Source organism: Larus michahellis, chromosome 3, assembly GCF_964199755.1.
Source record: "Larus michahellis chromosome 3, bLarMic1.1, whole genome shotgun sequence".
In the NCBI taxonomy this organism is placed as follows: Eukaryota; Metazoa; Chordata; class Aves; order Charadriiformes; family Laridae; genus Larus; species Larus michahellis.
In genome coordinates, this window is record NC_133898.1 from 51,589,639 (window position 1) to 51,612,186 (window position 22,548).

At 43.7% G+C, this 22,548-nt stretch overlaps 1 protein-coding gene across 3 annotated transcripts; it reads right to left on the reverse strand.

Annotated features, from left to right (window-relative positions):
• Positions 1 to 1,141: 1,141 nt before the first annotated feature.
• Positions 1,142 to 22,537, reverse strand: TAF5L (TATA-box binding protein associated factor 5 like). 3 transcript variants are annotated; one of them, XM_074580148.1, is made up of 5 exons: positions 22,313 to 22,537; positions 17,266 to 17,410; positions 12,284 to 12,388; positions 8,753 to 9,477; positions 1,142 to 3,092 (listed from the first exon to the last, which is right to left on the reverse strand). In XM_074580148.1, exons 2-5 carry the CDS (start codon positions 17,405 to 17,407, stop codon positions 2,295 to 2,297), a joined length of 1,770 nt encoding a protein of 589 aa, XP_074436249.1. In that variant the 5' UTR covers positions 17,408 to 17,410; positions 22,313 to 22,537; the 3' UTR covers positions 1,142 to 2,294. The 3 variants fall into 3 exon arrangements, with proteins under 3 accessions (XP_074436249.1, XP_074436248.1, XP_074436250.1); XM_074580147.1 differs by lacking the exon at positions 22,313 to 22,537 and adding an exon at positions 19,899 to 19,998; XM_074580149.1 differs by lacking the exons at positions 17,266 to 17,410; positions 22,313 to 22,537 and adding an exon at positions 12,643 to 13,490.
• Between the last annotated feature and the right edge of the window lie 11 nt (positions 22,538 to 22,548).

Sequence of the window (22,548 nt, forward strand, 5' to 3'; positions counted from 1 at the left end):
AATAGAATTTGCTTCCTAAGTCGCGTTACTTGTTGCTTTTGTATGCAAAATACTTCAGAATCACCCAACTAATAAAAAGCCCAATTCCACTCAATTCCACCGAAGTACTATTTTAAAGGGAAACTTTGTTCTCTGCCCATGTCACCTTTATTTCCCCCCCACCTTTTGATTGCTGTTTGCTCTACTTCAGGACTGAAAGCCCAGCTGCTCTAAATCTAAACACTGCTCAGGATACATGGCAACAAACAGCAAAATGAGTTCCAGTGATCACTGGTGGAGGAGGAGGTGTCTCTAGAGACCTGCATAGCACAAAACATCAGCAATACCACCATCTCACACGCTGCTTTTTTTTTTTTTTTTTCTTTCTTTTTTTCAAAATGCCTGATCCTGGTCTGGGATTGTTGAGCTGCTTCACACTTTTGATAACCAGCTGTCAGAAGATTAGCAGTGCCACTGAACTCCAAGCGTACAGAGGGGATTCTGGTACTCGCAGACCTGAGCCACAGCACACACTGTTACTAATCTCAGAAAGGTCAAACGCTTTTCTGATAGAAGGTTTTGGTTATTTACCAACCTAAGGAGGAAGAAAGAAAAAAAAAAAAAAGCAGCAATTGTGAGCTATCATCTAAACTCTTAGATTGTTTCAACGTTCTCAAGAGAAACCTCTCATGAAAGTCCAGAAGGTCTGAGGGAAACCGAAGGGAATTATCACTTAATACCGAGAGCCTACCTAGAAAACATTAGGATTGTCCTTTTGCTTGGAAGAGATATTTCAGACTGTCAAACTGCAGAGTAAATGTCACGCATTGCTACAGAACAAGACTTTTTGGTGCACAGCATCAACCTCAAGGGGTACCAGATCCTCCATGTGCATTTCAGCTGACCTACAAAGCTGTGTCAATACCCTACTCCATGACCTGCCAAGTCAGCTCTGTGGAAAGCAAGTAGGGGCATAGCAAAACAGCACACACCAAGTGAGCAAGACCACCAGATTCAGCCTCCAAGTGCCAAGCGGGCGCTAGAGAGGCATGCTCCTGCCCTCTCCTTCCCATGCAAGTCAGAACAAGTTTCCCAGAAAGGGACCAAACCATTTTTTTTTTTAAACTAAATGCTTTTAATAGAAAACAAAATACAAAATAACTCTTTCCAGAAAGCAGAAATATTTAATCTCTCCAAATGACAAACTAGAACGTGCTTTTTCCATAGATCCTTGTTGTAAATGCTGATGATTTATCTCACAAAGTGTTCATGAAACTGATATTGCAACATTTTGAGAAAAATCCAACACTGGCAGAGCTGCCTCCGTGTATGCACAATAATTTAGTAATACTATTTTTTCCCATGTCACTTTGTGTGTCTCTCCCTGTCCCCCTCTCCCTAGACTGCCAACTTCCATTTATGGAAATATTTCTGTGAGGTGCAGTGGTGGATTGACATGCCCCGTTTCCATTAGGCGTCCAAACTTAGCCACTTCAATTCTATTGTGCCCTCCCTGCAGTCAAGGCAAGTTGTTTATTACCCTTAAAGCCACTGCTCTACCCCCACTGTCCTCCCGTCCTCAAAACACAGTGCAACCAGACTCAGAAAGATTCCTAATTAATGGAACATAAATACAAATATCACAGCTAGTACCAGGAAGCAAACCCAAATGACAATGCAGAGATGGGCCCCAACTGAGGTCAGATTTTCATCCCCTTACTAAAAAGGAAGATGGTATTTTCTACTTAGCTAGTCCAAAATATTCCAGAAATGCTATAGGGAGCTGTAATATTTAGGACCACTATCACTGTAGAAAATACGTAATGTTCTTTTAATATAAGGGTCTTAAAATGCTGGTCCTCTGCAATACCAGGAAAACAAAAGCAAAACAAAACAAAAAACACTGGGCCAGTAGTTCTCCACACACTCAAGCCTCAGTTAACAGTAGGTAAGATGTGCCCATCAATCAATGCAGGATATTTAAGTGCAGGTCAGCAGCTTATCTGGTTGGCAGTTTCATTTGTTTGGACCAGGCTTTTGGTTTCCCCAAGCTACTGGATTTCCTCCCCTTTTCCCCATCCCTACAAGTACAAGATTAGAATGTATATGTATTTTCCTCACTCCTCCTTTTTTCCTTATTCCATTCAACAGCACAGCCTTTTTGCGGACAAGACATTTTAAAGCATTTGCATCACTCTGAACATGCCTTTCAAGGGGGCAGAGGAAGAAAAGTGTTTCACAGTCAGTAATCTCAGCTTGCGATGGACTCTGGCATTCAATACACCCACCCATTTCCCTAAGAAAAAAAATAATAATTAATGTTCCTGATTTTCTTGTGCAATTCCAGTCACTAGAAGAAGATTACAGGCCATAAACTGTACGCTCAGTACATTATTCATTTGTCCGGTATATACACCAACCAGTTCACTGGAAGACCCATCTGCAGGGGCATTGCAGTAAGTGTTCCGAATGTCCCAGACCCGGACTGAATTGTCCATCGACGCCGAAGCAATTAAACTACTGTCGGGGCTAAAAGTAAGGCTGGTTATGTTGTCCGTGTGCCCCCTCAGTTCTTTGTAAAGAGTTCCTGAGGCCAAGTCCCACAGCTTTAGCCGCTGGTCTTCACCTGCTGATGCCAGGTACTTACCATTGGGAGAAAAGGCAAGCGCTAGCACGGGGCCACGGTGCCCAGTGAAAAGACGCACTGAGTTGCCTTGCTGAGTGCTCCACAAGCGCACAGTTTTGTCTGTGGAGCCTGTCGCTAAGTAGTTGGAATTGGGGTGGAACTTAACACAGTCTACGTCCGCCAAATGGCCTGCATATATTCGCAGTGGGTATGTCCGATCAAATGACCAGAGCCTTGCGGTGCGATCGTGGGAGCCACTGGCGAAGTACAGGCTGCAGGGGCTAATATCCAAATCCCAGACAGGATAGGCATGTCCTTGGTACAACACAGTGTTTGTAAAACTTCCGAGGTCCCAGTATCTGATGGACATGTCCTCAGAACAAGATAAGAGTCCTGAACTGTCTGAAAGGAACCTCGTGCTATACACGGGTCCACAATGTCCTCTCAGGATCTTCATTTCTGTGCCTGCGCTGTCATCCTCTTCCTCCTGGTTGGGGGAGGAGAAAAAGAAACAAGAAAGGAAAGCATGTTTATCTGTTCCACAAATACAGGAACCACCATGAGGAAAACAGGCAAGTATTAATATTGAAGAAGTTATTTTAGACATGGCACATTGTGTGCAACTCTAAGATACAAACATTACAAGCACATTTGCTACATCCAAGTTAACACTGAAAGAGATGGGGAGATAAGACTTTATGTAGAGGTTTTATTTTCATTGTGGGTAGCCTTGTGCTCACTCCAGAAGGCACCTTAACCTGGGATTGTAAGCAAATAGGAAAAAAGAAAAAAAAAAAATAGTACTTTATGACATTTTTCCACTTGCTAAAACATATGCTTATTCCCTATCCGCTCTCTACTAAACTTTTGGCTAAGAATGTCGAAACAGATCTTGGCATCTGCTCTTTTGGTGTGGTCATTATTGGAAGTGAATCTCACAGCAGAGAAAAAGAAGCACAGATGTCTTAAACAAAAGGCAGGAGATGGAAAGACAAAGCATATTTGACACGCTGTCTGCCGGACATTCCTTCTTAGTCCCACATGTGAACAGAAACCCAGTAAGGCCGTAACATCTATATCCATGCAAGATCCATCTGGATGCTTTCACATCCTCACCCTTCAAGAACAGCGAATGTATGCAGCTTATTTAGGTGAAAGGATCTATTTATAGGGTAGGAGAAGATGAATAATCACAGAAAGGATGGCACTGGTAACCTTTTCATCCTGTAATTCTCCAATTCAAGTACCAGGACATAGTCAACAAGTAAAGGCTTTCACATTTAAAGACTATTCAGTGCTAAAGGAATCTCCCAATGGAGCATAACAGTCTCTGAAAGTATACTGAAGTAGCGACTCTTGACAATCAAAGGCTACAGACTGCACAATTTCCAACAAATCTCAAGAGAGCGTGTGTCCTTGCCCAAAAAGCTGGGGTCTCACTAACAGAGTGTGGGATAACCATGGCTTGGGGTGCACCTGTGTGAGACCTTAAGCTTGAGACCACCTTTCTTCAGGGCTGTCAGGTAGGCAGTTTTCCTCAGTACTGAATCAGTAACACTCATCCGCAGACAATCTCTGCACATCAAATTCAACACAACACCCTTTTGTTTGTGAGCAGCCCCTTTAACTTTTATCATCACAAACTGGCCCGTTTCCTGCCAAAGGAGCACTTCCTGCCCCGAGAGGAAACCAATTCCCCAGGGCTGCCGGACTGCTGACGACCAGCAGAAGTCAGTTCGTGGTGAGCAGCTCTCTTGGCTGACTTCACATCTCCCATCCCTCCGACCTCAGGACCCACAGACAATTTTGCTTCAGACTTAGCAATAGCCCTGAAAGCCCTTCTCCTCCAGTGGTTTCAAATCTCACATCGGCAAGCAAACTCTGGCTTAGCTAGCTTGCCGCCTTCCTCCCATCTCAGCTGTGTGTTTAGTGGTAGGCAGCAAGCTGTGTTTAGCAATGCTAATTCTCTTCAGAGCAGTCAGTGCCCGTGGGAGTTTTATGATGTGGCTGGCAGCCAACTTCATCTCTACTATGGAGGTGAGGCAGAGAGAAATTGCAGGCACTAGCATGCAAAGCCCCATTCTTATTCAGATTGCTTTTTCTACCTCAGATAGAGCACTGCTTGCTGGAATCCACAGCATCTCTAGGCTATGTTACCACATTAAAGGAGAGAGGCTGATACCTGCAGCATTTTATACTATTTAATTATGACCATAAGATTCCTGACAAGTTACCAGTGGAAGCCCATTCAAGTTACTTATATCGTACTACAGTTTCTGTAAATTCTGCAAGTGCAGGTACTTAATTTTATGCCTTCAAATTCATACAGGGCTTCTTGGGCTGTCTGCAAGCACACACTCTTTCTCTCTTACAAGGACCTACTCTTCTTTTTTTGTATTACAGCGGCAGCTTATTTGACAATGCCTTCTGCAGCATTCAAAACCACACTCCTATACGGTCACAGGTAGTAAATCTTATCTGACTTCTGTTTGACACCCACTTAGCGTAACAACTGCACACTGCTGTTACAGATCACCAAAGACAGTATACCTACAATGCTTCTGAGTCACTAAATTTTTCCGTTTCCTCCCTATCCAAGTTAGTCTGCTGACCAGATTAACAAAGCAGCTGGAAGTTCAGCCACTAAATGACTACCTTGCAGAACGAAGCTTCATTTCTTTGTCAGATCAAGCACACTCTTCCTTGCATTCCACAGCTACTACCATGTAGGCGAGCCTTTACAGCAGCTATAGAAAGGTTACAATCTGTGTTATAAATCAGCAGGGAGGCAGGGAATCTCTCTTCATATTTTTTTAGGATTCCAGTTTCACTCACTGAATATGTTTCCTGAATATAACATACCACTGGGCACTACACAGATATCCATTCTGAAAAGAAGAACTATCAAAACAGATTTTAAGTAATAGGACGGAACTGGAAAACCTACCAACATACTAAAATGAGCCAAAAAAAAAATACTACTCTTCAACAGTGAACAGGAAATCTTCCTGAGCAAGTACAAGATTCCAAAAAATTGTATTATTAAGAAACTACAAAGAACAAAAACGTTATCGTATTCTGTTACACAGGACACCTTCCAAATGATACACTTATGGACAGACTGCCCAACTCATCAGCTATTACTTAAATCAGTAATGGATTTTGCATGACAGCCATCGGGACCCAGAAAAATTTACTGCTGATGCATTTAACCTTGAGAGCAGCAAACACTAGCTGACAAAAATTATCTTGGTCTTCCACTCAGCAAAAATCTCAAGAGAATGAGTGAGCCTCAAAAAGTAACGATAACTTTTAAAAAAGCAAAACAAACAAACAAAAAAAATTTCACCCCCCGCTTTTTTTTTTTCCTAACTAGTAACAGGTTTCCCTGGGTGTCACCACCTCTCTCATCCTGCAGTGCTCTTCAGATGTCAAAAGGGAAGACCTCTTACCTGCCTACAGTAGGGATCTAAGAGGGAAATATAAGGGACTAGATACCATGGCTCTCTTTACAGGACATTTCTTACTGCTCCTTCCAGAATTCCCTCCCATCTGCCATCCACCAAGGTGTCAGCATCATCCCTGCCCACTACCACTTGAAGGACCACTACCACTCAAAAGCAGATCTTAGAAGCAGAGCTGAATGGGGTCAAGTCTTAGTCTTCACAGAATTTAAAGGTGGCCACTCTCAATACTTGAGAGTATTATTTTCCGTTGTTCATTTATGTAGTACCAGCGATAAGAATGGCAAAATTGCAAAGAGACAAACAGCACATCCATTTCCCCAGCTGCAAAACTGCATTTTTATACTGGACCTTAAGTAAGGCAGACTATAAAGTGGCATTTGTGAGATGCCACTATAAAGAAAACGGAATTACTTTATCCCCAAAGAGTAAGCCTCTCCTGTTTCCAAGAAGCAGCACAACACTCGTGAAGTGCACTGGGGCATCACACTGAGCAAAATTCATTAAAATTACACCCAGTAGATGACTTTGACCTTACCGACACAAAAGCTTTACAGAGACTAGGAAAACGCATCATTCTCCAACACTTTTGCCAAGTCTCAACCTCATTGTTATATACATACAAAAAGAGTTAATAAACCCAATAGTCTAGTTGTAAAGCCACTGTGAACCTGCCACCACTGAAACTCTCACTTTTAGACCTCTATATATTCATAAACAGACAGATCTATTTGCTTGCAGCAAATCAAAAACCAATCTGAGGATTAATTATTTCAGGCACTACTATTTAAATACAGTATCCAAAGCTAATTACACAATAGAGAAATTAACTAAAACAAACAATATGAAGAAATCTTACAGAAACCCAGCCAAGTTTAACATCCTCACAAGTTATTCTGTATCTGTGGCTTCTACTCCCATAGCACCCAAGCGGGTGCTGGTCTGTTCCCACCTACGACCCTGGGGGTGCCTGTGTATTTTCACTGAGGGCTTCCAGATACTGGAATTTATTTCCTTTGTAGTCAATAGGCTTTCATTTGCATTCAGGACACATAACCAGCAGTGTGTTCAGGCTGGTATCCTCCCTTAACTTTGAACTCCTGATCAGGTCACTATTTGTTTTGTCAGTGGTGAAGTTATTCAGCGCAATGACTTTGATCTGTGCTGGGCTTTGACCAGTTTTTGGTTTTAGACCTGTGCATAAATACTGCAGGATACACGAAATATTAAATAGCCAATGAGAGACATTTGTACTCAAGCTTCCACAGCTGTTTCATAATACACGTACGATATACAAGTATGTGCCTACGTGCCAAAGAAAGCTAAAACACACTCCTGATAACCTGGCAATATCTCACTTTTCTATAGTCTGGAGCCAAAGGAGGTGACCTGCTGATTTACCAGAGAAATTCTCCTGTCACAGGTTATTGACATTTGGTTTCCATGACAGGCAGCACACACAGTCACGTGTCCTATGGACTCTTGCAGCTTATAATGAAAACAAGTCCATAGATCCATGTTGGGCTGGTCTGACCCACTTTCCTGCTCACTCTGCAGAAAGGGTTAAGCTGGGAAGAGGTGAGCATGCCACTGTGCTATCTCACCTGGATGCCTGCCTCTCGTTCTCAAGCTGACTAACAAAGCAATCCCTAACCATAGATCCCTTCATCCAGCAAGCTCTCTGCACCCTTCCAAAATAAACAGAACCCTGCCACTAGGTATTTTTTATGAGAAGAAAAAAACAGTGGAAAAAAGGATGTTTCTCCTGCTAAATGCTCAACACAAGAACAAATGAGGCTTTTTTTTTTTTCTTCTTCAAGAAGGGAGTGATTAAACAAAGGAAGAGTCACAAATTCTGATCTCTAACCAGATACAAGATGCTACGTGGGCAGCTGTGGCGAAAGGGGAGGAAGGGCGTGACTAGAAGGCAAAAAAAAAAGCAAACTAGAAGATGCTATCTAGCCTGGCATGTGAAGGCACACACATCCTTGTCCCTGTCTCCAGCAGTCCAGAGTGGGAAGCCTCTGAAGTTTCTACACCACAGATTCCTTAACAGAGACATTTTGTGTAATTTTTCCATGATAACTCTTCACCTCCGGGTCAGGTGATTCCTTAAATATAGTTTTGCACTTAGGCATCCCTCCTTCTTCCTGAGGTCTCAGACCAGCCTCCTTTGTCTCTTTCCTTACTTTGTCTTTTATTTTCTTCTTCCTGCCTCTCTACCCTTCTCTCCACCCTTCTGACTGGTTGTTCTGAGCCAATTTCCTTTTAATTTTCTTCCTTTTAATTTTCTTCCACCACAGTGTGTTTTTACTGTTCGCATTTGCTTGTTTCATCTTCCCATCCATAAGAAGGCTCCTCAGGGAATGGAGCCTTGTCTAGTCACCTGTCCTTACTGAGCTGCCTGTGTACTGTCATCTGTTCAAGGACAGCTGTAGGAAGGACATCAGCACCCAGGACTAACAAACTATGATCCGAGCACAAACTCGTTGCACCTCAGTGCAGCATTTACAACCACTGCAGGAAAGAACAAGGATGAGAGCAGGCTACAGAATTTGTGCGTCAAGGCAGAAAAGTTGTGGAACAGCCTCACAGTCCTTTAAGACATAACTAGATACTCCACAATGCATGCCCCAAATCCTCAGCAGAAAGGGTAGGGTTAAAAAAAAAAAAGTATCCAGACCTCCTCATCCAGGATGTCACAAGCCAGGCGGATGCGCGACACATCAACGAGGTGGGGCTCAGATTTTAACTTCCGGGAACGCAGGCTCCACAGCTTCACACATGAATTATCAAACCCAGCAGCGAGCAGCTTGCTATTTGGTGAAATCTCTGCAGTGTTCAGCAACTGCTCCGTGTTATAGAAGGCATAGAAACAGATGGTCGTTAACGAAGGGGGCCCATCCTTGACACGTTTAATGCTGTCCTGCAGTAAATCCAGCGCCGCCTCATTCTGCAGAATGGAAGCCGGCACGTCACTGGGTTCCAGGCCGTTGCTCTCGTTGCGCGAGGAGCTCCCACCGGCGTAGAGCTGGTAGTCAGTCCTCTTGGCAGGCTGCACATCCAGGTGAATGTGCAAGGTCAGGACTTTGCACAGGGCGTTGTTGTTGTCACTTTGGAGGTAGCGAAGAAGGTAGTTGTAGCTGTCCTCTTGAAGGCGGATGACATACTTGTTGTCCAGAAAAGCCCGGAGCTTCAAGTTGGACAGGATATCTTGAATAGTCATGGTAGTCTGCAACTGCTCAATGATATCCTTCTGGCTGGCATTCTGCAAGAACATGCCATGGAAGCGGCTGTAAAAACTGTCCACTGTGCTTTTTAGGCCATTCTGGACCATGTTCAGATGGAGGTAGACAAAGAGGGGATACAGAAGAGGCATCACTTCATGGCTGTGCTGAGAATCTGAATCTATATTAAAAAAACATCAAAAAAAAAAACAACTTTGAACGATTTCTCAACCCACGTTCTACTGGGAATAAAACAGAGCAAGGACAATTACTGCAAAAAGCCTTGACAGTGGCATCAGAGAGCAAGCAAGAGGAGACTTTTGTTCGCTCATCTACATGAACCTCTTCTGTCACCTAAAGGGGATACACAGTTCCTATTACAGACCCAAAGAAAGATTTTCAAGTCAGTGAAGTATGCTGTCAAAACAAAATGCAGAGATTTCAAAACCCTTTTTAGGTGTGGGCCAGCTATTAAGTTACCACCTCAAACTACATGACAGCTGAATTCCTCCCCTATTTATTTATGCCCTCTGTTTATTGCAATAGATGGACTTTAGAAGTTTAAAATACTATTTAACATGTTTAAGTCAAAATTATTTACCTAGCTTGTGCAGGACTGAACTTTGGTGGCTTTTTTTCCTTTTGGCTTCAATAGCACTTGCATGTGATGCTTTGGATGGAAACGATTTGTCTTTGGGGGAAATGAAGCTACAGTTTCCAAAATGTATTGCAGTATGCTGTGCTCCTGTTTTATTCCTGTGCCTGCTCATGTGCATGCTCTCTCTCCCCCCTCCTCGCTCTGCCAAGGCAAATCCCAGCAGTAATTCCTAGCACACAGTGTAACAAACTCCCGATTAGGCTGTGCTGTACCTTGCAGAGATTAATCTGTGCAACAGCTCCACCCCTCCTGCATCAGCTTCTTTGGGCTTTTTCCCCCCCACATTCAGGCAGCTGCAGGGAGCTCTAAGGAGCAGAGCCCTGCCACAAAATGCTACGGCAGCATACAGGGACAGAATAACGAGGTACCAGAGGACCAAATCACTGCAACAAAATAGGCATTGCCAGTCCTCAAACGGCATTGCTTCTTTTCAGCTTGTTCTTCCCTCCTGCCACTCACCAACACGTATTCTTTTCCCCCCCCCCTTTCCATTAGGTTACTTTTCCTCTCCTGTTGAGCACTCTCAGACTTTTTCTGGTCCACACTTTGCCTCTCTCCCATTTCTATAGGTGTAACTACAGTGAGAGTGCAGTGCGTATATTTGCGTACTTTGGCATCATTCTCCTTTCTGTCCCACTGAAACTGGGCCAGAGCTAGTGAAACCAGTGGTCTGTGTATAGTAAAAGCTCTAAGCAGCCAGCAGGTGCTCTTTGCTCTGCAGGTGCTCTAGTACAGAAATGCAACAAGAGGAAGGACCTCACTCCGCAGTGGGGGAAAAAGGGAAGAGATGGAAGTTGTCAGAAACAGGAACAAAGAAAACGTTCTTGAGGAACATGTGAAGAAAGGTTACAGAAGGTGGGTAGCCTAGCCTAGAGAAGAATAGGGGGCTATCCAACTGCTGCCTTCAGTACCCAGTGGGACATTATTGGGGAAAAGGAGCCAGCCTCTTCTCCGATGTGCTCAGTGAAAGGACAAGAGGCAAGCTGCTGCAAGGGAAATTCTCACCAAATTGCTCAGCCCTGCAGCTGGGGCCCAGAGGTGCAGAGCAATCTCTGCACTTTCTGATTTTTCAAAACCTGTCTGGACAAGGCCCTGAGCCACCTGATCAAACTCTGATCTTTCCCTGCTTTGAGCAGCCAGTTGAACTACAGACCTCTGGAGTAATCCTAAATTATTCAGTGGTCCTAGTCCCCTGCCCACTCCTCAGTGCCCCTGGCAGCAGGCATCACAGAAATGGGAAGTGTCCTGTGGTGCCTTGTGGCTGGCTGGCAAGTTACTCCCTTGCAGGAACAGAAGCAGTTCACATGTGTAAGAAATCAAAACTGAGCAAGAGGGACAAAAAAAATATGAAAACAGTTGACCTGAACACCAAAAACATGCTTAGCACTTCTCCAAGTGGTATTTAAGCCACTGAACAGAGCAGTCATAATTCTCAAAAATCTATTAAATCATACAGATTCACCTCCCATACTAAAGTGCAATGGTGTTGAACTGCTCTAGGTGGCAAGGCTGACTTCACTATTTTCTGCTTCTGCCTTCCTGCCTGCCTCCTTCCCTTTCCCTTCCACAACTATCAGGAATATTAATCCTAGTGTTATGCACACTGGGATCAAATCCCTACAGTGGATAAATGTAGATGTGCTCAAAGGCAGGAGGAGTGGCAACCTCACCTTCCTTGGTACTATTATCTGAAAATCTTATCTGCTTTCTGTTTCCCACATTTGGGACTCATAGAAGAAATAGGGACATTCCCAGGAGTATCCTTGTTTTAAAAAATGTATTTACTAAAAAATAATTTAAAAAAATATTGTGATTTTCTTCTGCATCACACTACAGAATGAGAATTTTTTTTCTTTCAGTCACAGAGCTCCAGTCTCAAAGCCAGTACAGATAAATTTAAGGGAACAAATTCTCCCCTAAAAATCTAGACCATCATAAAAATATGCCAATTATGAATAAAATTAAAAGCCCTAAACTAGGAGACAGCGGAGAACTACACTCATTTCTAAGTTTCCTGCCTTCCACATAAAACATTATCATCTTCCCTCTTCTCCTGTATATGTATGTGGTTGTCCAGATCTACAAACACCAAATGCTTGAACAAGAAAGGGCAAACAGTCAGCTATCTACAAAAGCCAGAGGTACTCAGCATGCAGAAAACAATTAAAAAAAATTTAAATATTTCTAATTGCAGTAACTGAAATCTCAAAACTAGAAATCAGAAGACTGTTAGAGACATGATTTTAAATTTTATTAAGTTGTCCTCTACTTCTTGAAATGACAAAAAAAAAATCATCTACTTTCCTCTTCCTTGCTTCCTGATATTTACCTGTGAGAAAATTGCGTAATCGTCCAAATTGTACTTCATATTGCTGTGGCTCTGCCAGGCAGGGAGCTGCAGACACAACGTTGGCACAACCAGATTCAGATTGGACTGTGAAATAAAATAAGTAAACATTAAATAGGGATTTAAGGAGTTTTGCATGTGTGTCTGGAAACAAAGCATCTCATAAAATTCAAGGTAATGCAGCCACCAAAACAACATTTCATCTTTCAAACTGTCCAGGGATGACATAGTCCCAAGCACCTAAACATGTCATTAAACAACCTAGACGGATCATGAATGAGAAAGTATACTGAAAGCTTAAAAAAAAAAAAAAACCCAACTAAAAACCTCAAGCAACTCACCTGCTCCCCCCAGAATACATTTTTAAGTTTTCAAACACAACCGTAAGTTCCCAAGAAATTCAGAGTAACACTGTCATAGATCCCTTAACAGTTTTACAAGATACTCAAGTGGTTTTACTACTTTGCACTCAGAAAAGATGAAGAAAGCAATCTACAACTTTCTCCAAAACAAAGTTTCTTTTTCAGCAGGACCCACCAACCACCATGGACAGAATGTCTGCAGTGACACTGCTTCAGAGTCTGAAATTCCTTGTCCCAATCAGTGTCATTTACTAGTCTCCCAGAGGTGGTGGTGAAAACACACTGAATCTCTAAGCAAACACTTAGTAGTTTTTAATCAAAATGTGTCCTCTTCCCTGAGGATTTTAGGTTAAAGGGCAGCTGGTATCTGACCACAAACCCAGTTGTTATGGTCTCCTGAGGTGGTGTTTAACTGATTTTCAGAACCAGTATCAACTCTGATAAAAGTGGTTCTGAACTATTTAGAAAAGGAATTGGCTGCTTCTTCTCTGGCACCAAACATTCACTCTTCTGATAACCTCTCAGAATCCAACAGGGAATTTTGTGCGAGTTTACAGCCACCCACCAACATACGCTACGCATATACAAATACAAGTGATTAGAAACACAAGTTACAAAATTATAACTAACGTTTATTTGTCTGCTCTTCTAAGAGCAACAAGCAAGGCAAGGCATTTCACTGTTTTCCCTTCCTAATTTTTTTTCCCAATTCATAACTGTTTTCCCCTCCACAAAACCTATTTTCATTACTCTCAAGTCCCTCGACTTCTTTCAGTCTCTCCTGCCCCCCACCACTTTCCATCCTCTCTCTTTGCCTTCCGACTCCCGGTTGATCGCTTTTTGTTCCAGCATTTGGCTCGCGCACAGAAGCACAACTCTGACAGCTCTGGAAGTCTATAAACAACATCATCAAATGTTCACATGCTAAAGAGAGATAGGCCAGCCTCCAGCTTGTCTCAATGCTTCTAATTAGAAAGAGATCAGCACACAGTGTACGTTCAGGCAGCCTGTCACTATTCTCCCTGCCTTCTCTCTCTCTGGTAAGACACAGGTCTATCTTCCTGGAGCTTATGGAAATACAGGAGGGATGTTTACCAACTCTGCAGGGCAACCTGAATTGAGCTTTGGAAACAAACAGCTGGGCTGTGCTCATCATCCCCTCACCAGAAAAAACCAAATACAGATTCCAGCACCAATTCCCTATCTTCTCTCAAATCAGTTTAGAAATAAACAAGTACAACCTGTTGAAAGGTACAGATACGCTGTGCTTTTTAGAGCCTGGCTGCTTCAGAACCTCAAAGCTGGTAATAACTCCAGGCTCACATAACAATATTACTTAACAACTAAAGTAAAAAACTCTGCTATTCGGACTGAAAATTTAATATAATCGATACTCAGCAAGAGAAAGTAAACCACATGCATGCACTAACTCAAAAATGCTTAGTAACAGTTTTCAGTGTCACTCATACTACTCACTGTAAAAGCAGAGAAAAACAGAAATATGAGGGCCTGTCTTTTATGCTACGTCACAAGGTTATGTACAAGGGTCAGCTCTTCACAGAGTTCTGGTGGCCTCATTTCAGCAGGAATGGGAGTGACTTGCTACCTTGCTCGTGCCATGCAAACACAATTTACCGTTCTTGGCTTTATGAAGTGCTCCCTCCATGCCACCTATAAAACTTTCTCTGCACAAGCAACTTAATTCCCAAAATTAAGATGTTCTTCATGCTTCACAAAGAACAACATCACCTTTGGCTACCTACCCTGGAACAGTCTGACTCGGCAATCATTGTGCCCTAACTTTTTCAGTAATGATACCATCAAGCAAATGGTAAACGAAGCGTACATACCAGACAGTAATAACAAGTTCAAATTCTCATTCTTTTCCTTCCCAAAACTTTACACCAACCAGAACTGCAAAAAGGATCAAGAGCTCAACTGATTCCAAAACAAGAGTAAGATTTCAGGCGTATTTTCCTCTTGGTTGAAATAAAACACTGGCCATACCCTTCTTATACATTAATAAATCTACCATAGCTTCTTTTCCACCTTCCTCGGTGGTCATAAAAACATCTATTGAAAACATCTGCTCCTTGACTTCACTTCCAGTAATTGCAGCCAGCTATGTGACCTGATACCAAATTCAAAGGAACTCGCTCCTAACTCAGGGATATCGACGGTACCCTCCTGGTTTGTGCACTGGCTGTGGGCAGCATTGCTTCCAGCTAACAAATGTGTAGCCAACTATAAACGCTGTTGAACAGCAACCGATTCCTCTTTTACGTGAGTGTGACGACGTATAATTTTACATTATTTCAGATAGTCCTATGTATTGATAGCATACTATGGGCAGTATTAGAAGAACATGTTCTTAGTCACTCATTCTGTCCTCAAATATTCTTCTAGTTTTCTACAGAAATATGGCTTAGTCACGAGGAAGCTCTGTGCTGTATTTTACTGCAGATGCGATCGGACAGGCTGCTAGATAATCTCATCTGGGCTCCCTTTCCCACAAAAGGTTGGACCAGATGATCTTTCGAGGCCCCTTACAACCTGGGCTGCTCTAGATTCTGTGAAAACAGACCTGTGCAGATACAGCAAGTATATGAAGCAATGGAGAAGGGCTGAACTGAAGAGACTCTGGAAGACGACAAAAACAAATGCTGAGATAAAACTGAGAAAACTGTTTAAAACCAAAACCAGAGGACATTTTTCACTGCGAAGGAAGAAATCACAGAATTGAAAACAGAAGTAACTCTCCCATTTATATGGGCTGATTAATTTAAAAGTCAAACAAAAGAAAAGAGCTGAACAGAAAGAGCAAAGTGAGTTTTATTAAGGAACAAGCAAAACATCTTCAGAAAAAAAATATTTGATCACTTTCCCTGAAATAAAGCAATGCAGGCTTTAGAATCTTGTCAGTTTTTATCCAGTTTACAAAACTAAGATGACTGCGGCAGAAAGTATTTTCAGACTCTGTCATCAGAATAAGTACAAGCTGCGTTTTTCAACAGTCATTCATGGAACTGCAGCATACTCACTGACAGCTTACTACGAGCATGTCTGACAAGAAGAATTAGTAAGCAGCCGAATACATGAGAGCAGACCATTTTCAGTTCTAATGAAAACTGATGACTAAGTTCTGAATCACCATCCACAAAACCCTTGCACTGGTAAGAAGATACAGACTAACAACAAGAATTTAGTAATAACATTTGGTGGATGATTAGTAAAAAGAGAAAACCCAATCACACACTCATTCACACTCTTTACTGAAACTGTTTTTTTCCCCTGCATGATGCCATACGTGAATGCAAGGTTTTGCAATCCAATTCCTCTCTCTTACTTCAGATACTCTTGTGTCCTCCTGGTATGGATTGGTCCCAAGTTCTAATCCTGTTTCAACACTGACCTTTCTACCGACCTCTTCCGTAAAATCTCCCATCAAAACCAACTCAGCATTTTACTTTGGTTTCATTCTTTCCCCATCTGCCCCAGTATTATTTCAGGGATCTGTAACAAACTTACAATAGTTACTCTGAAAACAGCAAGAAAACTAAAAGTACTAAGAAGATGCAAGTCACTTCTAATAACAAAATATTACCCAATTTCCTTTAGGCCCCTGAGAGTGTCAGCCTCGACACTTACCCACAAGTCACCCATCTCTGGATTCTAACTATGGCAAAATATTCTAGAGGTGGAAAGAGCTATTTTGGCATCCAGTCTTATCTAGCTACAAGCACAGAGTTATACAGCAACTGACATTTTGTCAAATCAAGCTGTATCACAAGTAACTAACGTCTCCACCTGTCTTAGTCACAATCTAAGCAGTTTCATTATCAGAAAACATTTCCTCCTTGCATTTTCACTCAAAGGTCAGCCCAGAATTTTCTACTACTTTCACAAGAAAATTTAATCTTTATAACCTCCACATTGCTTGCATCCTTTCAATATTTGTGTGTGCTCAAGCAGTAGCATACTTTTTTATAACAAACATAATAATTACAATGAAGACTGCCGCAGACAGGATTTTAAAAGCAGGTAGCGTAGCAGTAGTCAGAAACCTTTAGGAAAGAGAAGAAAGGGCATGGAAGGAAATAAACTGTCTCATGCACTAAAGGGGTGTTTTTTTCAAGTGACAGAGCAGAGCTTTCACAACTAGAAAGCTAACAAGGCCAGAGAAAGAAACGGTATGTATCACTTCCATTTCAGATGATACAGCTCTCCTGGAGTACAAAGGTACAACGGAATTTCCCGCTTCTACTTAATTCCTCATGTACGTTCTTCTCACCCCCATCCCAAAGCACCACTACTCACCAGACCTCATGTTCTTTGGAATACAACACACGCATTTTCCACTACCACAACCTGGTATTTCAGTCTGCTGATTCACAGACCACGAATCTCACCTTTTTACACTTTCATCCACATTTTCGCTCTTCAGAAATTTGTAACTCACACCAACTTCACACTGGGAAATTTCTTTATTTCGAAAGAAGTGCTGTCCATACGTGCAGACAAATTCACATAGTTACCAATACACATACTCACACTTGTCACAACTCTGCCAAGAAGCATAGATGGAAAATATGATAGGATTACCTGTGAGATTAGCTGCCATCTCTTCAGCAGTCTGACACAGCCTCAGCCCTTGTTTTAGGGGACCTTCTGAGTCCACATACTGACGGCGCTTGAGGTAGCAGGACACTGCCATCTGAATCTGTTCTGTGCGTACGCGTTTCATGACCTCAAAAGAAAAGAAAGAGATGATGGGGCTCTTGCTGTATATGCTAAAGCTGACAGAGAACAAACGGCTCAGTATTTTCATTGCTGAAGTCAAACAACTTCATTACTGAAGTATGAAACAAAATCTTTAGGCATGTGCCTCTCAGTAATTACACGCTTTAAATCAGATCCACAAAAATAGTTTGCTGCCTAATTCTACTAATTTCACCGAGGAATCCAAAATACTTTTGAGGATTCTAGACTTCAGGTCACCACTGCAGCTTTAGTATCTGATTTTGTGAAAAATTAACTCACAAAAAAATTTTACAGATTTTTTACAGTAGCAGTTTGGATATTCTTCAGTCATTTTCTGATTCCTCTGCTTGACAAAATGATACCAAAAGAGTCAAGGGAATGAGAAATTAACATACAGGAAGGAAATTTCAGAATCATAATGCTTTAAGTAGCACAACTTTTTTACCTATTTGGGGAGTCCAAGAACCAATAGCTTATCGCCTGAACTTAAAGGTTAGAGCCACGCTTCTGGCCCTTCAGTCAGCTAAGTCCCCAGAAAAAAAAAAAGCGGGGGGGAGGATTAAAAACAAAAGCAGAGCCTTCTGCTTTTTTTGCCTGCTGCCTTATATCTAGGGCCTCCCTCCTACAAAGTTTTTTTTTTTTTTAATTTCTTTGAAGTTTCCTTTATATAAGTTTTGAAAGACATCCTCACAAACACCAAAAGGAGCCTGATGCTAGATTTTAGCCTCTGGCTTGTAATAAAAGAACCTCAGCAAGATGAACGCAATAGCTCCCCTGCTATTTGAGTAGTACCCGACTGCCACCAATCCTTCGCAATACCCATCCATTTTACACAGATGTTTAGATAACCTAAAAGGCTTTAAATAAAGCAGAACTAAGCAACAACTTTATTCTGTCAAAATAATAGGTACGGGCTGCCTCGAGACAGTTCTACACCTTACAGCCCCTCTGCCACAAGGCCTGCGTACATTCTACAAGTGCACATGCTTTGAGTAGCTAAATCCAATGAAACACAAATTTTCAGAGACAGGCAAGGATGCCCATTCCTCTCCCTTGTAAGAACCATATTTCTAACAAAATGTCAGCTTTAAAAATATGATCATAAATGAGCCTTTTCTAATACCCGTGCACACTTTAGTGCTTATCCTACTTGTTAGAACAATAAGCCCTCTGTGGGGTTCCAAGTGGACAGGATGCAAGGTTTCAGCAAGTTACTTTAAACAGATATGGGGAATTGCAAGCCCATATGCTCTGGGGAAAACCTTATTTTCCATTCGTTCTCACAGGTGAAATAACTGTTGAGGGTGGGGAAGGGGCATCAACAGCTGTGGAGCTTTCAAAGCACTTCCAGACAGACCTATTAAAATCATGGGTTTCAATCACAACTTTATCCATTCCAAAAGCAAACTTCCTTTTCATCTTCCTTGCAATTAAAGAAATTATATTTGAGACTTACACTGCCTCAAATATAACACCTTTTCTCCTTCACAAAGTTGTAGGAAAGACAGAATTCTAATGAAGACCATGAAGAAGGGTGGATACCAGGACGGACCAGCATCTTGGCACCCTCCTAAAACACACCCTGAACTAAGCTTCACAAATGTATTACATTGCCATTCCGCATTTCAGTTAGCGGCATGGACTCACATACAAGGGACTTGCCCAGGTCCACACTACTGCCTCTGCATGCAGTCTGCCATACAGCTTAGGTTTGGGTAGCAACTTAATTATATTTGAGATGCTCTCACAGATGCTTATTTCAGGTCTAGAAACCATTTTGGAGAGTTTGCATTCGATTGTTGTACTTGGCTTATAACCCAAAAGAAACTCACTCCCAAAACGGCATGGAACAGATTCAACTAAATGTTTCTGAAGTGGTTTAGTCAGTCAAAACTGTGCAAATCAGCCTCAGGTCTGTGGTTCAATTGCAAAGAGAGAGAATCTAGAAATATCCTTGCCCATACTTTTTTGCTTCAGTTACAGGATCCATTTGCGCTAGGTTAGATTGGAGGAGAAAACCCTTATTCATTATGGCACAGCATGCATGCACAGATAATTCCTCAGCAACTCATAATGGATCGGAGAAATAGAAAACTGGTGCACGAAAGATGCGGAACTCCAGAGGACCCTTTGAAATGACAGTGACAAACAAGAGAGCACTGAGATCAGCCTTTTTAAGCTGCTGAATGAGCAGATGACCAACATAGAAAATGGTAAATGTTAAAGAATAGGCAAAAAAAAAGGCAGTAAGTTACCCAGTAGTCTCAAATTCTAACACCAGGATCAGACATTTTAGCAGCAAGAGAGAAGGGCCTGGGAAAGGAGCAGTCAGTCGCTGGCAGCTGATTCAAGTCCAAGCTTTTTCAGAGCTTTGAGGATAACAGGGAAGCCCCAGTTTCTTTAGCCAAGATTAGCAAGGTGGTGTTTGCAGCTGCTTTATGCAACCTGTACAGTTTCTTGCTCCCCTCGCATACCTTATATACTCCTCCCGGCGGTCAGAGTAGTGGGTGTTACGAGCAGTATCTCAAGGAGATCTTTCCCTACTCCCAGGTGACAGAACAGGAACTACCTTACAGGAAATGCACCTTCACCAAGAAACACCCATTGGCATCAGACACGCTGTCACCCCTGCTTTCATTTCAGGTCTTGTTTTTTCATTCACTTTGTGTTTATACTTCAGTGTTACAAAGAGCAATGTCACAGGGGCAGGGAAAGCATTCATGAGAAGTGCAAGAAGAGCAAAACCAACATTCCTACAAATATCCTTTATCAAGCCTTCAAAATTAGAGCATATCATAAAATAAACATAAGGACAGCCTGCCAAAATGCCTTTAACTGTGTTCAAGCTGAGCTAGTTCACAACAGGTCAACGATGCAAAACTTAAAGGCAAAAAAGGACAAGCCTGCCATTTTAACCTCCAGACACTTTTAGGACTCTCGCTCTCATTGCTGAAGAAGTCTCCAAAACACGAAACAAACTGAACATATATAGCATTCCCTGTCCATGGCTGCAGAAAGGCCTGCAGAAAGATTGAAAGAATTGTTCAGAAGTCTCAGATGCCTCGTTCTTCTCAAACAGACAGAGAGAACAATAAATACTAATGCTATTAACTGTTTTTACTGATAAGCAAAATACATAAGGAAAGAGAAAAGAAAAATCAATCACATCGGGAGTCTGCAGAGCTACAATGCAGCGTCTTCTGCAGTGTCACAAATTGGAGCACACGTACACAAAAAAAGATATTAGGTTAATTTTTTTGAGGAACCAAAGCCACTGCAGAAACCCAGAGGAGAGGCCACTCATACAAAACACAAGTTCCTCTTTCCTAGAAAAGCTGGAAGTTAGCTGTGTGCCAAGCATTGGGCCAAGGAAATTAACTTCCTGCCCATGCTATATCTCAGGTACAGGTTTAGGCAGATTCCACGGCCTTGAAATATTACCAGTACAGACACACGAAAAAGAGCTTGAAAACTAGTGCTGGAAAAGCTGCTTTTAAAGACTGCCTTCCTATCCTGATGCTGGGCAGCAGTCTCTTCCTTCCAACAGGCTGAGGAAAGACCTGTGAGCATCAGAGAAGAACCAAGAACAAGCAATCTTTAAAAAAACCCCACCACCCAACAATAAAACAACCCACAAAAGCACAGTCTCTTGAGTACTGAATAGTTTCTACTGGGAACTGCATCTCAGGCCTCAGTTGTGGAAAGAAAAGTACCATTTTTTATCCATTATTCCTACAGGTGAAATTTGGAGTCTACCAACAATACTAAAGCACCGAATTTTTAATTTTGTGACATTAAGTCGATCTAAGGTTTACAAAATTGCAGAATAAACAAGATAAGGATAAACTGACACAAAGATCAGAACCTAGAGCTGAGGGGCTTCACACATGCAGCAGCTGCCATTCAGAAATGCAGGCAAGCAAACACGGCAAGTTGACATGGAGACTCGGCGCGGTGGTGGTGCAAAATAGGACAGCAGAGCTATGGAGAAGGCTTTTGCCCAAGCAGTGGCGGCGATCAGGTGAAGAAAGCAGAAAAGAAACACCTGTGACTTTAGAAGAGCCTGCATCCACTTCCACGGCACCTAGATTCGGCTCAGCGTCCACGGGTGAACCTTTGCCAATTCCAGTGTTGGTTTTGCCCCGAGGACAGAGCCAAAGGCCGGGCTTCCCCCCGTCTGAGCTCCTGCGGGCTCTCCGGGCCGGACACCCTTCCCTCTGCCCCCAGCACCCACCGCCCGCCCCCAGCCTCCCCCACCCGGCCCTACGGCCCTCCTACCCTCCCCGCAGCGGGGCTGCCGGACCCAGCCCCCCGCTCGCCTTTAGGCCCCGCCAACAGCCTCCCCAGCCCGGGGCCCACCGGAGCCCCTCGCCCGCCCCGGCCGCGGGTGGGCACCGCTCACGGCTCGGGGCGCTGAGGGACGGGCACTCGCTGAGGGGACGCGAGAGTGAAAGTATTCCCCCATCAGAATTAAAAATAAAAAAAAAAAAAAGGGGGAAAAGGGAAGAGAGATGGTGCGGTAAGAAACAGCTAATTAAACCCACGCAATTTTTAAGGGGGGGATAAATATATATATATATATATATATAATAAAGAGAGCCCACCCCGCGACCTCCGGGCGCAGGGAAGGCGCCCGGCCCTGCCCTCACCCGGGGCTGCCCCCGCGGGCCGCGCCCGTGCCCGAGGCGCGCCCCCCCCCGGGGCCCGCCGGCCTCCCGGGAGCCGCCTGCCGGGCCGGGCCGGGCCGGGCCTGCGGGCCTCCGCCACGAGGCGGCCCGGCGGGACGCCCGGGGCCCGCTCCCGCCGCCGGCCGGCGCCGCGCACCGCCCCCCCCCACCCCCGCGGGCCTCAGGCTTCCCGCAGCCCCGCGCCGCTCCCCGGCACTCACTGAGCATCGCAGGCGGCGGCGGCGGCGGGAGGCGGGGGCCGGCGGGGCCGGGGGGGCGCTGTCACTGCGCCCAGCGGAGCCAGGCGCTGCCGGCGGGCGCGCCGCCGCTGCCGCCTCCCCTGGGTGCCGGTGCCGGTGGTGGCGCTGGCGCGGCCGGCGCTGCCCGGGGTCCGGCAGCGGCTGGCGGCGGCGGCCGCTCCATGGCTGGCTGACACACGCCGCGGCGGGCGGGCGGG

Bases quoted from the DNA above. Each gene is read 5' to 3' on its own strand.
- TAF5L (XM_074580148.1), bottom strand. From the start codon at position 17,407: ATGAAACGCGTACGCACAGAACAGATTCAGATGGCAGTGTCCTGCTAC. The intron at 12,389-17,265 runs GTAATCCTATCA...TTTATTTCACAG, and splicing joins GATGGCAGCTAATCTCACAG to TCCAATCTGAATCTGGTTGT. The intron at 9,478-12,283 runs GTAAATATCAGG...TTTTTAATATAG, and splicing joins ATTACGCAATTTTCTCACAG to ATTCAGATTCTCAGCACAGC.